Below are 15,237 nucleotides of genomic sequence, written 5' to 3'. Positions count from 1 at the left end.
CACCCGCACGGTGACACGGCCTGACCTCGGCGCCTCCGATGGGATGCACGGGCAGCACGCGGCCTCAACGATGAAGAGTTCGCACCAAATCCAGGATGGGATGGAGCCCTCAGCCCTTCCCCCAGTGGATGAGAACTACTGAAGACGAATGAGGTAGACAACCAGGTGAGGAAACAATCAGACACACAGAATGTGGGACATTCTGCAACTCGCTCAGTCTCTTCAAACAGGCACCAACACTGGACAAAGAATGCAGGGGACAAGTCTCAATGAAAAGAGACTGAACACATGATTACAGGTAATACATGGGCCTGGACTGGATGTCAGAGCAAAACACAGCTATAATGGACATATGAGGGGAAATGGGAAAACTTGACAATGAAATTCTTATAATCTTAAGTATGATAACAGAATTGTGTGTATAGAAAAGGACGTCCTTATTTTTTTATAAATTTATTTATTTATTTACATTTTATTTTTGGCCGCGTTGGGTCCTTGTTGCCGCGCACAGGCTTTTCTCTAGTTGCGGAGAGCAGGGGCTACTCCTTGTTGCGGTGCGCGGGCTTCTCATCGCGGTGGCTTGTCTTGTTGCAGAGCACGGGCTCTAGGTGCACAGGCTTCAGTAGTTGTGGCACGCGGGCTCAGTAGCTGTGGCTTGCGGGCTCTAGAGCGCAGGCTCAGTAGTTGCGGCGCACGGGCTTAGTTGCTCCGCAGCATGTGGGATCTTCCCGGGCCAGGGCTCGGACCCATGTCCCCTGCATTGGAAGGCGGATTCTCAAACACTGCGCCACCAGGGAAGTCCCAGATGTCCTTATTTTTAAGTAATGTGTGCTGCTATATTTAGAGGTAAATTGTCACCACGCCTGCATTTTACATTCAAATGATTCTGAGGTGGGGGGAAAGATGAACAAAGAGATAAAGCAGGTATTCCCAAATGCACCAGCACAACTTCTGTAGCTGGGGACACGGAATTAGGGCACCTGGAGAAGGCACAGGAAAGACAAGATCCAGTAAGGAAGAGGCGATCAAGGCTGTACTACAGGGTCCAGACCTAGACGCTGGTCTGGTGGGAGATGCCCCCTTGGCTGGGATAACTCAGGGGCGGGAAGATGGACGAGAGTTCTTTAGGACAGTGGATGCTCTTGGCTGACCCAGACTCCAGCTCTCACACTAGGGAAGACCCCACTAGACAAAAACACCATGAGACGCCTGTCAGAAAAACAACATGTTAGAAAAAAACAGGCAAGAATGCAAGGGAAATAACAAGGAAAGGCGGCCCCGTGCATGTGGTATGGAAGGACGGGGACCAACACAAGCAGATGAAACGGCCACAAACTTGGGGGAACCTTCCTGAAAGGAGCGGGGGACAGTAGTAAGTGAGGAAAGTCCAGAGGCACATCCCGCTCTTGAAGAAAAAGAGGAAACAGAAGAAATTCTACTCACAATGTAGAACAGTGACTAGAGTGGCAGAGGCAGCCAGCAGGCCTACGGGCCGCAGGTTCCAGAAGCTGCAGTTGCTCCCGCTGGACCAGAGGTGGCAGCCGTTTGGCATGAGCCTGCTGAGGGCTGCCTACAAGGGCGTGTGGGAGCCACATCATGGACTCTGGGCACCAGGAGGCAGACCTGGAGGGGAAGCGGCGACCCTCCACGAGAACTGGTGGTCAGGGCTGCCAAGACTGTACACGTCCAGACTTTGCCAGAAGACAACAACGTCTCAAATGCCACTTTCCATAAGTGGGTCCATCCATCAGAAAAGAGCGATTGTGTGGCAGAGCTGAGACCAGGGCTTTTTCTCTCTGGCCTCATGCCCCCCTGAGTCTCTGCTATCATCTTTGGCAAAACCAAACTTTGGATTCTGGGAATAACATTCTGCTTAAAATAAGTATTCCAGGCTGAGAAATGACTCACTTCGTAAGCTTGGTGGGTGTGGAGCCAATGCTTTTAAAATCTTTTATGTCCTATTAACTCTCTGCATTCTTTATGAAGGTCACAAACCTCAGTCCCTACCTCACAGGATACACAAAATCAATTCCAGATGAATTCTAGATCTGAAGATAAAAAGGGAAAAGAGGCTTCTAGAAGGTAACATAGGAGGATATCTTCAAGACTTTGTGGAGACAAACTCATTTTGGGTGTAGCTTAGGAAATCTGCCCATTAAGGAGAAGACTGATAAATTGGACGTAATTTTCATGGAAAACTACTGTTAACCAAAAGATACCATTAACACAGTCAAAGGCAAGGCACAGAGCGGGAGGAGATGTTTGTAACATCTGAAGAAAGACTGGGATCCGGATATATACATAACACCTACTAACACCGAGAAACAGACAACACAAGAAAAAATGGGCAAAGCAGTGCAAAAGAGGCTCTGCCGAAGGCAACAGCGTGTGGAAGGTCATCGGTCAGCCAGGAGATGCCGGCACATGCCCACCAGGAGGTCACGTGAAAGAAACCAACAAAGCCACACACATTACACAACCAGCAAGGACACAGGCAGCTCAGACTTTCCGTCTACTCCAGTGGGTGTGTCAGCTGGCACAGCACTGGAGAGGGAATGCACCAAAGCTAGACCTGTGCTGCCCCGGGACCCAGCAGCTTCAGTCCCAGGCACAGACCAACGCAGATGCACACACACACATGCGCACCAAAAGAATGATCGTATATTCTTAAAAAGGCAAGAGAGCGGAGAAAAGGGAACCCTCGTCCACTGTTGCTGGGAATGTTAAGTGGTACAGCCACTATGAAAGCCTCCTCCAAACCTTTTTTGGAGGTTCCTCAAAACACGTAAAAATAGAGTTACCACATGATCCAGCAATCCCACTCCTGGGTATTTAACCAAAGAAAACAAAAATACTAACTCGAAAAGAAATCTGCACCCTGCCCCCGCCATGTTCATTGCAGCATTATTTATAATAGCCAAGATGTGGAAGCTGCCGAAGTGTCTACCTATGGACGAACAGATAAAGAAAATGCAGTATATATATATATATACAAAATATTACTCAGCCGTTAAAAAGAAGGTAATCTTGACATCTGTGACGACGTGGATGGATTAGAGAAAGACAAATACCATACGATTTCACTTATACGTGAAATCTTTTTAAAAACAATCAGGCTCGTTAAATACAGAAAGCAGACTGGTAGTTGCAAGAGGTGGGGCGGGGGGTGGGCAAAATGGGTGAAGGGGGCCAAAAGGTACAAACATCCAGTTATAAAATAAGTCAGTCACGGGGATGTGATGCACAGCACGGTGACGACAGTTAATAACACCGTGTTGCGTATTTGAAAGGTGCTAAGAGAGTAGATCGTAAAAGTTCTCGTCACAAGAAAAACAGAATTTTATAATTATGTTCAATGATGGATGCCACCTAGACTCGTTGGGCTGATCATTTCACAACGTTTTAAATATGTTCATAGCAGCATTATTCAAAAGAGCCAAAACCTGGAAATCATTCAAAGGCCTGTGAACAGCAGAATGGGTAAACATTGTGGAATATTCGGACAACGGGTTTCTATACAGCCAAGATCACGGACAAACTACTGCTACACACAGCAACATGGAGGAATCTCCCAGACACGAGATTGAACGAAAGAAGTTAGATTCAACATGGTATGGATAATACGACCCGGTTAAGTTCGGAAAACAGGTAAAACTGGGCTTCCCTGGTGGCGCGGTGGTTGGGAGTCCGCCTGCCGACGCAGGGGACGCGGGTTCGTGCCCCGGTCCGGGAGGATCCCGCGTGCCGCGGAGCGGCTGCGCCCGTGAGCCATGGCCGCTGAGCCTGCGCGTCTGGAGCCTGTGCTCCGCAACGGGAGAGGCCACGGCAGCGAGAGGCCCGCGTACCGCAAAAAAAAAAAAAAAAAACAAGTAAAACTGATGCAGAGTGATAGAATTCAGAAGAGCCGTTACCCTTGGGGGAGGTCAACAACTGGGGTGGGGGGTTGCTGTGTAATGCTCTACAGCCCCATCCGAATTGGGTGGTAGATACACAGATGTGTTCACTTTGTAAAAATTACACCTTTTACAAAAATTAACTCAAAATGTTAATTTTTGTAATGTAAAATGCAAAACTATCAAACTCCTAGAAGATAACATAGGAAAAAACCTAGGTGACCTTTCAGATTTGGTGATGACTTTTTAGCTACAACACCAAAAGCACGATTCATAAAAGAAATAATTGATAAGCTGGATGTCATTAAAATTTAAAACCTCTGCTCTGAGAAAGACACCATTAGGAGAATGAAAAAGATAAGCCACAAGCTGGGAGAAAATAGTTGCAAAACACATATATGATAAAGGATTTGTATCCAAAATATACAAAGAACTCTTAAAACACAACAAATATGAAAACAATATTAAATCCAATTTAAATTAAATCCAATTTAAAAATGCACTGAAGATCCGAACAGACATCTCACCAAAGAAGATACACAGATAATAAGTAAGCAGATGGAAAGACACACTACATCATCTGTCATTAGGGAACTGTAAATTAAAACAATGAGCTACCACTACACATGTACTTGGATGGCCCAAATCCAGGACACTGACAGCATCAAATGTTGGCAAGAATGTGGAGCAGCAGGAACTCTCATTCACTGCTGGTGGGAATGCAAAATGGTGCAGCCACTTTGGAAGACAGCTGGGCAGTTTCTCTCAAAACTTAACATACCTTTACTATACGATCCAGCAATTGGGCTCCTAGGTATTTACCCAAATTAGTTGAAAATGTATGTCCACACAAAATCCCGAACAACAAACTGGAAGCAACCAAGATGCCCTTTGGCAGGTGAATGGATAAATAAACTGAGGTACGTCCAGAGTATCATTCGGTGCCAAAAATAAACGTGCCATCAAGCCACGAAAAGCCATGGAGGAACCTTAAATGCATATTACTAAGCAAAAGAAGCCATCTGAAAAGCATACCCTATATAATTTCAACTATATGACATCTTGGCAAAGGCAAAACTATGGAGACAGTAAAAAGATCAGTAGCTGGCAGGGTGCAGCATAGGGGATTTTAGGGCAGTGAAATTACTCCGGGTGATACTGTAACAGTGGATATATGATGTTACACGTTTGTCAAGATCCATATAATGTACAACGTGGGGAGAGTAAACCTTAAGGTAAACTCTGAGCTTCAGTTAATAACACGGTACCAATATTGGCTCATCGTGAACGTAAGAAGTTGCTAACAGAGGAGACAGGGCGGGGTGGGAGTATACGGGGCTCTGGGCTAACGGCTCAGTTTCTCTGTAAATCTAGAACTGCTCTAACAAATAAGGTCTAACCATCCTTAAAAATTCACGGGGCTTCCCTGGGGGTGCAGTGGTTGAGAATCCGCCTGCCAATGCAGGGGACACGGGTTCGAGCCCTGGTCCGGGAAGATCCCACATGCTGCAGAGCAACTAAGCCCGTGCACCACAACTACTGAGCCTGCGCACCACAACTACTGAGCTCGTGCTCTAGAGCCTGTGTGCCACATCTACTGAGCCCGTGAGCCACAACTACTGAGCCTATGAGCCACAACTACTTACCCTGGGTGCCACAACTACTGAGCCCATGTGCCACAACTACTAAGCCCACGAGCCACAACTACTGAGCCCATGTGCCACAACTACTGAGGCCACACTCTAGAGCCCGTGAGCCACAACTACTGAGCCCACAAGCCACAACTATTGAGCCTGTGCACCACAACTACTGAGCCCATGCTCTAGAGCCCATGCGCCACATCTACTGAGCCCGCGAGCCACAACTACTGAGCCCACGTGCCACAACTACTGAAGCCCACGCACCCAGAGCCCGTGCTCCACAACAGGAGAAGCCACCGTAATGAGAAGTCCGTGCACCACAACAAAGAGTAGCCCCCGCTCACCGCAACTAAAAAGAAAGCCCACGCGCAGCAGCGAAGACCCAGCACAGCCATAAATAAATAAATAAATACATTTACCAAAAAAAAAAAAAATTCATGGAATGGTGCACTTTGTTGTATGCATGTTATATTTCAACAACAAAAGAAAACGTCTTAAGTGAGGCCCATGAAAGACTCGGTGCTGAGCCAGCTCAACCTTCTGAGATCTTGAGGAACCCGGTCCATCCGGAGAGAACCCCCAAGTCTGGGCTGCCAAAGGAAGCCCAGATCTGCTCAGTCAGAGGCATCTTTGGCCAAGGCTCAGCTGTGTAAGAAATTGCAAAGCCTTTGTGGACTCTGAATTTTAATTCGCCATGACAAGAAAATTCGATTCTGGATTTTAATTTCTTTGGACTTCCACTTGCAGGGAAATTTAATTTTTGGACTAATTTCTCTCTGGGCAATTCATAGTGGAAAGGGGCTTACAGTCAAATCAGGAGCATCTCTAAGTGGTTGGCCTTTTTTATTGAATTATCTTAACACTATCATTTAACCTCATTGCAGAACCTCCGATGAGCTCCACTGGATCAAGTGACTGGATAGCATTTAGCACGGGAAACAGAATAGGGAATGAATGGTCAGCAATGCGTGCAGAGGGGCCCTGAAATCCATGCATTATTCTGATCCATTTCAGAGCCTTCTGGGGACATAGGCTGAACTATCCACTGCTGGTCCTGGGGGGGACTGGCAAAGGAAAGGTGGTACGTTTGGGAGCAGTGGTCCCAGGAAGGCTCCACTGCTGGTCCTGGGGGGACTAGCAAAGGAAAGGTGGTGGGTTTGGGAGCAGTGGTCCCAGGAAGGCTGGGAAACACCCCCAGTGGTGACTGGTCTCCTCCCCAGTGGTGACTGGTCCCCTCCCCTAAGGAGGGCCACAGCCCCGCTGGCCATAAACTCAACGGTTATGTGAGCTGGGAGAACAAAACGGAGGAAGGTTGCAGGAACACATCGTCCCCAGCCCCACCTCCGTGCAGAGGGACGGCCTGTGCCACCCTCTGCCCAGCACACCCTCCTCCCAGGGCAAGGGCAGCTCATCGACTGGTGGGTTTGGGGGAAGAAGCAGAGCCCAAGCTTCTCACCCCTTCCCCTTTCTTTTCAGATTTGTCCACAGGAAGAGAGGAGGCCGGGGTCCACAGGCAAGCGGGGGGCGCAGGTTCAAGGTTGACGGCGGCTGCCCAGCCCGACCTCTGCCTGCCGCTCACCTGATGGGGGCACGGCTAGCACCACGGGCTCTCGGGCTAACCCCATTCCCACAACGGCTCCGACTCCCCGCACTGATTCTGACCCTGGACAAGGGAACAGAGCATCACCTGCTGCACCCATGACTTCTCACACCCAACGATCTGGCTGACCCTTTCCACTATTTCTTCGTTTTCTAAGCATTTATGCTCATTTTCTAATTTCTTTCCTTCTACTTTATTGGGTTTGCTCTGGTTTTTCTTCACCAAACTTCTTGAGCTGAACAATGAGATCAGCATGTTAAAAGATACTTTCTTCCTTACCAACAATAGAAGCATCTGAAGCTGCAAATGTCCCTGTAATTACCATTTTACTTATTTGCTTTTAAGTTACTTTTTATTGGAGTATAGTTGCTTTACAATGTTGAGTTAGTTTCTACTGTACAGCAAAGTGAATCAGCTATACGTATACATATATCCCCTCTTTTTCGGATTTCCTTCCCATTTAGGCCACCATAGAGCATTGAGCAGAGTTTCCTGCGCTATACAGTAGGTTCTCATTAGTTATTTTATACATAGTATCAATAATGTATACATGTCAATCCCGATCTCCCAATTCAACCCACCCACCCCCTTCCCCCTTGGTATCCATACTTTTTTTTTTTTTTTTGCGGTACGCGGGCATCTCACTGTTGTGGCCTCTTCCGTTGCGGAGCACAGGCTCCGGATGCGCAGGCTCCGGGCGCGCAGGCTCAGTGGCCTTGGCTCACGGGCCCAGCCGCTCCGCGGCATGTGGGATCCTCCCGGACCGGGGCATGAACTCATGTCCCCTGCATTGGCAGGCGAACTCTCAACCACTGCGCCACCAGGGAAGCCCTAAAGGATCTCTTTTTTTTTTTTTTTTTTTTTTGCGGTACGCGGGCCTCTCACTGTTGTGGCCTCTCCTGTTGCGGAGCACAGGCTCCGGACGCGCAGGCTCAGCGGCCATGGCTCACAGGCCCAGCCGCTCCGCGGCATGTGGGATCTTCCCGGACCGGGGCATGAACCCGTGTCCCCTGCATCGGCAGGCAGCCTCTCAACCACTGCGCCACCAGGGAAGCCCGGTATCCATACGTTTGTTCTGTATGTCTGTGTCTCTATTTCTGCTTTGCAAATCAGATCACCTGTACCATTTTTCTAGAGTCCACACATATGTGTTGATATACGATATTTGTTTTCCTCTTTCTGACTTACTTCACCCTGTATGACAGTCTCTAGGTCCATCCACGTCTCTACAAATGACCCAATTTCGTTCCTTTTTATGGCTGAGGCCACTTTACTTATTAGTTTTGATATGCAATATTATTTTGTCATTCAGTTTTAAGCAGCCATTTCTACATTGATTTCTTCATTTACCTAGGGGAAAAATTAGAAATATGTTTTAAAATTCAAAAAGAGCCAGCAGTTTGGAGCCTTCCAGGGGGAGGGCAGTGAATGATTTCTGACCTTGAGGTATTATGGTCAAAGAATGCTATAAAATTAGATTAGATATAGGGTCTCTTGGTATATGGCAATACCTGCTTGGTGGCCTAAGATATATGCACACATATATGAATAATCAGTTTTTATAAGTTTCAGAGGATACTTGAAAATGACACATATTCTCTAACTTGGTTGCACAGGTTCTACAAGATCATCTCTTTAAACTGTATTTTATAATATTCTCATTAATACTTTTTCTGCTTGATCAATCAATTTACTCACAGAAGTGTGTCAAAACCTCCTATGATTGTAGGTTTGTCAGTTTCCCCTTATAAAGTCCATCAATTTGTCCTTTATCTTTGGCAGCTGTGGTTGTTAGAAGTTCACGGATTTAGAATCATTTTTTCCTAGTGAATTATTCCCTTAATTATTATTTAATAGGCTTCTTGATCCCCAGCAATGCCTTTGCCTTTTGTCACTTTTGTCTGATGTTAATGTTGTTAAACTAATTTCATTTAATATTTTAACACGTCTTTTTCCACCTGTTAAGTTCTACTCAAGAGGCAGCAGTGGTTCAGACCCCAGGTATGTCCCTTACGAGCCGTGCGCCTGGCCAAAGACAGGACAACTGGCCACCAAAAACAACAACATATTTGGTATGTTCAGTCCACTGCAGTTTAAATCCATCACTTGATAATGATATCAGAAAAAAAAGCCATCGGCCCCACCCTTGAAGGATGCTGGGAACTGTCTCACTATTTTAAAAATTAGCAAACAAAAGAGAAGAAAATCAAGCATTATTCTGCCTTCTCTATATGAATCGCACCTCAAGGCAACCAAAGAATTGGTGAGGAGAAGTTTCGTTTTAAGGAAGCATTCCAGCTGATACACGAAGAAGTGTTCTAGGAGTAAAACATCACCACTGTGTAGCCTTAAGTGAAGCGATCACTCCATAAGCAGCAGTCTGGATGGTCACTGATGGGGCATAAGAAGCAACCCAGGCCGCGTGCTGCTGCAGAGATGGGGACACACCACCAGCAATACAGACGCCTTGCCCCAAGCCAAAAGCACTCATATGCTCACACATCTAGATCTAACTCCAATTTACAGGCAAAACAGGCGATAGAGGAACACCGCAGATGTCACCACTGGGACGCAAAACCGAAGTGCAGACACTGGGAGGCTCTAGGGCACCAGCAACGTGGCGACTTCAACAAATAAATTAAAGCAAAAAAACAGAGACAGGATGGTGATGACGGCTGTAGGTAGAAAGAGACTGGAGAGTCACACCATCCCAACGCACAGAACTTACTGAGATCCCGATTTGAACAAACTATTAAAAAACTTTATGAAGTTACTGGGGAAATGTTAACATTGGCTAGATATTAAGTTATAATATTAAGTCAGCATTAATTTTAGATGGGGTAATATTATTGAGTTTATGTATTTTAAAAAAGACTCTACTTTTTTAGATCTACATAAGGAAATATCTATAGATGAAATCATATAACGTCTGGAATTTGCATCAAACAGCCCTGGTTTGGGGAGGGACCTGGGCAGGGATGTCACCGATAACTGTCAGAGGTAAGGGGCAGGGGCACTGATTTACTGCGCTGTTCTCTCAAACTGTGAACGTGTTTGAAGTTTTTCACTGTTCAACATTTTCTATATAAGAAAATTCGCAGACAAAGCTTGGCCCTGGATTTCGCATTTGCCGGGGTCCCAGCGCTCACCCGCATCAAAGGAGCCGTCCTTGTGAATCAGGACGAGGAGGTGGGGCAGGGAGGCCGAGCTGCTCTTCCCGGCCTCATCCAGCTCAACCAGCTGCAGCCGTGGCGTTGTCTCGGGGGGGAAGCGGTAGAACTGGAAGGTGAAATACACAGTCTGTGGCCACGGCGCTGCCTGGTCGTCCTGGGACACCCTGGATCCAACGACAGCTCCGAGTTAATCAAGGGTCCGGGCGGAGAACCCGGGCTTTTGTCACACACTCGCAGGGAGACAGCAGGTGAGAGGCCGCCTCCTTCATCCACACCAGCAGCCCTACTGTGACCTCGGGGAGCCCGCCGGGCATCCCCCCACTTCAGGCATGGCTGGAGAGCCCAGATCTCGGGGCTACACCAGTACCCAAGGACAGGGCAACACTCTGTCCACGCTGTAACTAAGGACCACAGGAGATCGGTCAAAGCACGTTTTACAGCATTTGGAAATGGTAGTGGGTGGGTCCCAGCCAAACGAAAATAAATACAGAGGGCATTCCGCAGTCCCGCTAAGACCGGATCGTAGTATTCTCCCAGAGCCACAAAGAAGTTCTTCCTCAGCGCAAGAAATGCGAAAGCCAGGAAAAGAGCAACAGACCAAATAGTCAAGAGTTTACCTGCTAAAGGCAAGAAACTGTAGCACTATCTCGTTGCTTTGCAGACAGTCTGATTCTTCCTTCTGAGGGTTGAACTTCACGGGATCTGTAGGATCCACGGCCTCGGCGGGTTGCTTGTTGGCGTCCAGAATCTCGGGAAAGCCAGCGGACCGCAGCAGCGCTAGGGAGGCTCGTGACGGCTTCCCTCCAGAGCTGCAACAGAAGGCCTCCTGAGCCAGCCTCCAGGAAAGGGCCAACCAAGAGGCAGGACCCGGAAAGCCAGCTCTCTAGGAAAGCCCACCATTCAGGGGGTCAAAGGGTCTTGATCACACAGCACTTGCCCTGGGCCCTCCCAGACCTGCCCCTCACCTCCTGGTCCAGGCTCCCACGATGATCGGGGCGTGCACAGGTGTGAACGGCAGCTCCTGCAACTGCTCAGCAGTGGACGTGCCCGGGACCAAGGCCGTTTGGCTCAGGTCAGCCTCCAGGTGAGAGATCCTGCCCTCCAAGGGGAACTCCTGCCGAACACAGTGGGGCCCCAGGTGAGGCCAACCCAGGCACCAAGGATGCCTGGACCTGGGGCTCGTGGGTGAACTGCCTCTGTCACATTGCAGATGAAAACAGGAGGCTCAGCTGCACTGGAATTTCAGGGAAGCGGTGAGTAATTTCAGTATAAGAATATCCCATGCAGTATCTGGGACACACTTATGCTGGAAAGGATTGTTTATCTGAAATTCAAATTCACCGGGGCATCCTGTGTTTTATGTGAGTCGAAAAGCAACGAGGAAGGAATCATAATTTTTTGAACAGCCCAGTAGCACAGGAGACATCTGCTGCCTGAGAAGGCGAATGAACATCAAAACCACGTCTACGGAACAGAAAGATGAAACCAACTCCAATAACGCTAGGGAGACTGTGGGACAGAGCCCCCAAGCCTGTGTAAACGCTTCCCTGTCCCCATGTCACCGAATGCTCTAGGCTTTCACCGGCACCCTCCGCCCGCCTCCGTCTAAAGGAAGAGCCTGACGGGGTCTGGGACGCTCTCTCTCCAACTGGCTTCCCAAGCTTCCCGTTTCATTCAGAAGGAGCCCCACGTGACCGGAGGCAAGGAACACGGGCCTCAGGCGCCGGTAACATTAGAGATGAAGGCTCTTCGTAATGACACGAGCCCAGATATATTTTAGAATCAGGCATTTCACCGTGAGGGTTTTCAAGGAAGTAATTAAATGGAACCATTTTTCCTCAACAGACTTCCAAGGCAAGACTGAAGTTTGCAGGTGAACCAGCAAACTCTACGTGAGTCCCCCAAGTTCAGTAGAAGGAAACAGGCCTATTTTAGCCCACTAGCTCCACTGGGATCGGGGACGGTGGGCTTCACAAACTCTCCTCCAGCCGCAGGGCGAGCGTCCTGGAGGGGGAGCTGGCAACTTGGATTGACCTCTATTTACATCTCCAGCGAAACTTCCCCTTTCCTCTCACGTTCAGAGATCTAAGGGCACTTTTACTTTGTCTTCTCAGGTAGAGCAAAGCCTAAATCAAGCCCTGTGGCAGGAAAAGCTCCCAGACCAAATACCCTTGGTCACCGAGACGGATGGTGGCAAAGATCTAAAGCTGGAAGGAGGTGATGTCCAGCCCCCATCCCAACGCCCGCAACACAGAGAACCCAGGAAGGTCTTGGTCACCTCACCAAGGACCAGGGCAGCTCACAAAGTCAGAGACTTCCACAGAAGTCAGGAGTTTGGAGCCATTTCCTGGAAGGAGGCAGGCGAGAGGAGGGGCAGCGTACTTACCCCCGGGGCCAGGGAGAGCGTGGGGCTCCCCGGTGGCTTTGAGGAGGCTTCGGCCGAGCGGCGCTGAGCTGGGGACTGTGGGGAAGCCGCCAGCTGGGAAAGCGACAGCTGAAGGGAAGAAAGCTTGGGTAAGACGACAAAATGCACCCCAGTACCTTCACAAAGCCCCTCCCACCGCCCGCTGGCACAGGCCCCTGGGAAGGAAGGGAGGACTCTGATGCGGCCACAGGGAGCAGTGAGGTCTGGAATCTCCTGGAACCCGGCATCACGTCTAATTGCTTCTTCTCTAACTACCGAGAGGGGCAATTCTGTGGTTTCTCCCACATCGTAATATTTGAATAAAAATATTATTAACAAGGAAAAGCAAGTGGAGAAGGGGAAATGGCCAGGGAAGCCGGGTGGGTTCTCTGACACTCGGGCTGCAGGGCCAGCTTGTCTCTGAACCTCTCTGGGTTTCACCTCCACCCCTGGACTGAACTTCTCCAAGACCCCTTCTGATTCTAACCACCTGTGTTCCTACGACATGAACCCGCCCGTTAAGGCAGTGACCATGATGGCAGCTGACGTGGGCCCTGGAAGCCCCACTCCACCACTTCACTGCCACGTGACGTGGGCAAGTCGCCTAACTAACTTGGTCTTGCCTCAGTCTCCTCATCTGTAAAATGGGGGTGCTAACAGTACCTAGGTCACAGGCCTACGGTGAGAAAGGGCTTGGCAAGGTACCCGGCACAGGGTCAGGTAAATGTGACTAACGTGAGGAAAACGAACGTTGCACTAAAAGGCCGGTGTGAAGAGGTGGAGGGCCCTCGCTCTGCTGAAGACCCGTCTCTCAAATCCTGGTCTCTATTTATGATGTACACGTTAACAAATGAGACGTCTGTCGTCAGCAGCAACAGCTGGCCCGGGGGCGGGGGGGGGGGGGCGGGGGGGGCTGGTGCTGGTACAGAGAAGGACCCAACCCATGATGAGGTGCTGAAGAAATGGGCAAGGGGCACTGGGGGATCCGGGCAGCATCTTAGGGGCAGGGAAGAATTTAGGGTCTGCTCAGCTCCCCTCAGAGCCCACAAGCCGCCATGAGCGCCTCCTGCCTCTGGGGCTGGAGGTGCTGCCCTGTGGCCCCTCAGCACTTAGGGGCACCATGCCGACCGCTAGAGGGAAAATGCGGGGACAGGCCAGCGGGGGCCGGGAGGCTGTCCCCAAACACGTGTCTTCGGGCAAACACCACATTCACTTCTGGTCCAGTTTCCCAGCTGCACGGTCCACATTAAAGCCACATCCTGGGGACAGCCCTGGATACCGAATCATTCAACCTTTCCAGAAGGTCAACGTCCAGGGTGATGTTGGCAGACAAGGTCATCAGGAGGACAAGCCAACTCTGACCTCATTCAAAAACCACGCTGGCCAGAGCCAGCCCCGAGCCACAGGCAGACCCGGCTCAGGATCCCTGAGGGGCCGCCGCAGCTCCTAGCACTGGAGGAGACGTCTGCTCTCCGACAGGCCCACCAACGTGCTGGCCTCTGTCGGTGCCGCCCTGTCCCCTCCAGCACCAGCTGCTCGGCACACCTGCCCGGCTGCGGCCTGGGGAAGCCACGGCCTCACCAGCGCCCTCTCCTGGCAGAGGGTCAGGAGAGGAGGCTGCGAAGACCGCTCTTCCGTGTCCCAGAAGGGGAAAAAAGGCCATTCAGTCCTGAAAGATTCCCAGCCGTCAGACATAATTGCGGGAGAACACATCAGCTTGAGTGCGGACACAGGCCTTCCGTGGCAACTGCAGGATCATTAACAAGCAGCAGAAGCCACGGCCCTGACGGCCGGCGCTGGGAGCAGCGCACTAGGGACCCGCCGCAGAGACAGGCAGGAGGGCGGCTGAGGACACCTGCACCTCGACACCCGGGGGCCCCTCCCCTCTGGCTCACTGGGACGCTTCCCAGCCCTCACAAGTAAACAGGACATCAACTGTTCTTAAAGATGCAAAGGGGACTTTCCCGCCCCCAGAACCTTTAAATACTTGACTGCGGAATTCCGAAACAGGCCTCTCGGGCCTGGACTTACCCCTGGTCCCACTGGCGAGTCCTGGGGGGTGGTGAGCCCCCGGGGCGGTGGTGCTGGCAGGCCTGGGAGGAAGCACAGGGGCCGGGGAGGGGCCGTCAGCCTGGGTGGGGCAAGGGCACCGGAGCCCGGCTCAGGCAGGCCTGGCGCGAGTCTCCCCTCGACGGTAACCGGTGCTCGGAGCTGGGCAGCGGCCACTGGGCAGCCCCAGTGCTTGGCGAGCAGACCCAGGGCGCTCGTCCCCAGTCACCGCCCGCAGGATGGAGCCCGAGCTCGCTGCCCACTTCCTCGGCCTCCTCCCTGCTCACCAGGCTCACTCCGTGTGCACTCAGGGAGACGTGAGGCTGTCAGACACCTGAGGCTCTCCTGCGCTCACCTCAAGGCTCACCCGTCCTTTCCCCTGCTCACCCTCCCCTGCCTTCGCGGGGCCGGGCTCTGATGCCTGCCTGGGCCGGTGCTTCCCTGGCTGGGGCCCACTTGCTGTTCTGTTACATAAGAA

At 50.5% G+C, this 15,237-nt stretch overlaps 1 protein-coding gene across 32 annotated transcripts in view; it reads right to left on the bottom strand.

Moving 5' to 3' along the window:
- The window catches only part of NPHP4 (nephrocystin 4), a 144,652-nt gene that overhangs the window by 41,886 nt on the left and 87,529 nt on the right, over positions 1-15,237 (bottom strand). For all 32 annotated transcript variants that reach the window (XR_004484647.2, XR_004484645.2, XR_004484646.2 and 29 more), the window contains 5 exons: positions 14,742-14,803; positions 12,693-12,800; positions 11,272-11,420; positions 10,924-11,115; positions 10,283-10,470 (listed from right to left, as the gene is read on the bottom strand). Coding sequence is in view for 29 of the 32 variants with exons in the window: in XM_049706645.1 (XP_049562602.1) it covers positions 10,283-10,470; positions 10,924-11,115; positions 11,272-11,420; positions 12,693-12,800; positions 14,742-14,803 (699 nt within the window). In the remaining 3 variants the exon portion in view is untranslated. The remainder of the gene's footprint in view (positions 1-10,282; positions 10,471-10,923; positions 11,116-11,271; positions 11,421-12,692; positions 12,801-14,741; positions 14,804-15,237) is intronic.

The sequence above is a fragment of the Orcinus orca genome, chromosome 1 (assembly GCF_937001465.1).
Source record: "Orcinus orca chromosome 1, mOrcOrc1.1, whole genome shotgun sequence".
Classification (NCBI taxonomy): Eukaryota; Metazoa; Chordata; class Mammalia; order Artiodactyla; family Delphinidae; genus Orcinus; species Orcinus orca.
The sequence above is the reverse complement of the archived record's forward strand: the minus strand, read 5'-3'. Positions and strand labels throughout refer to the sequence as shown.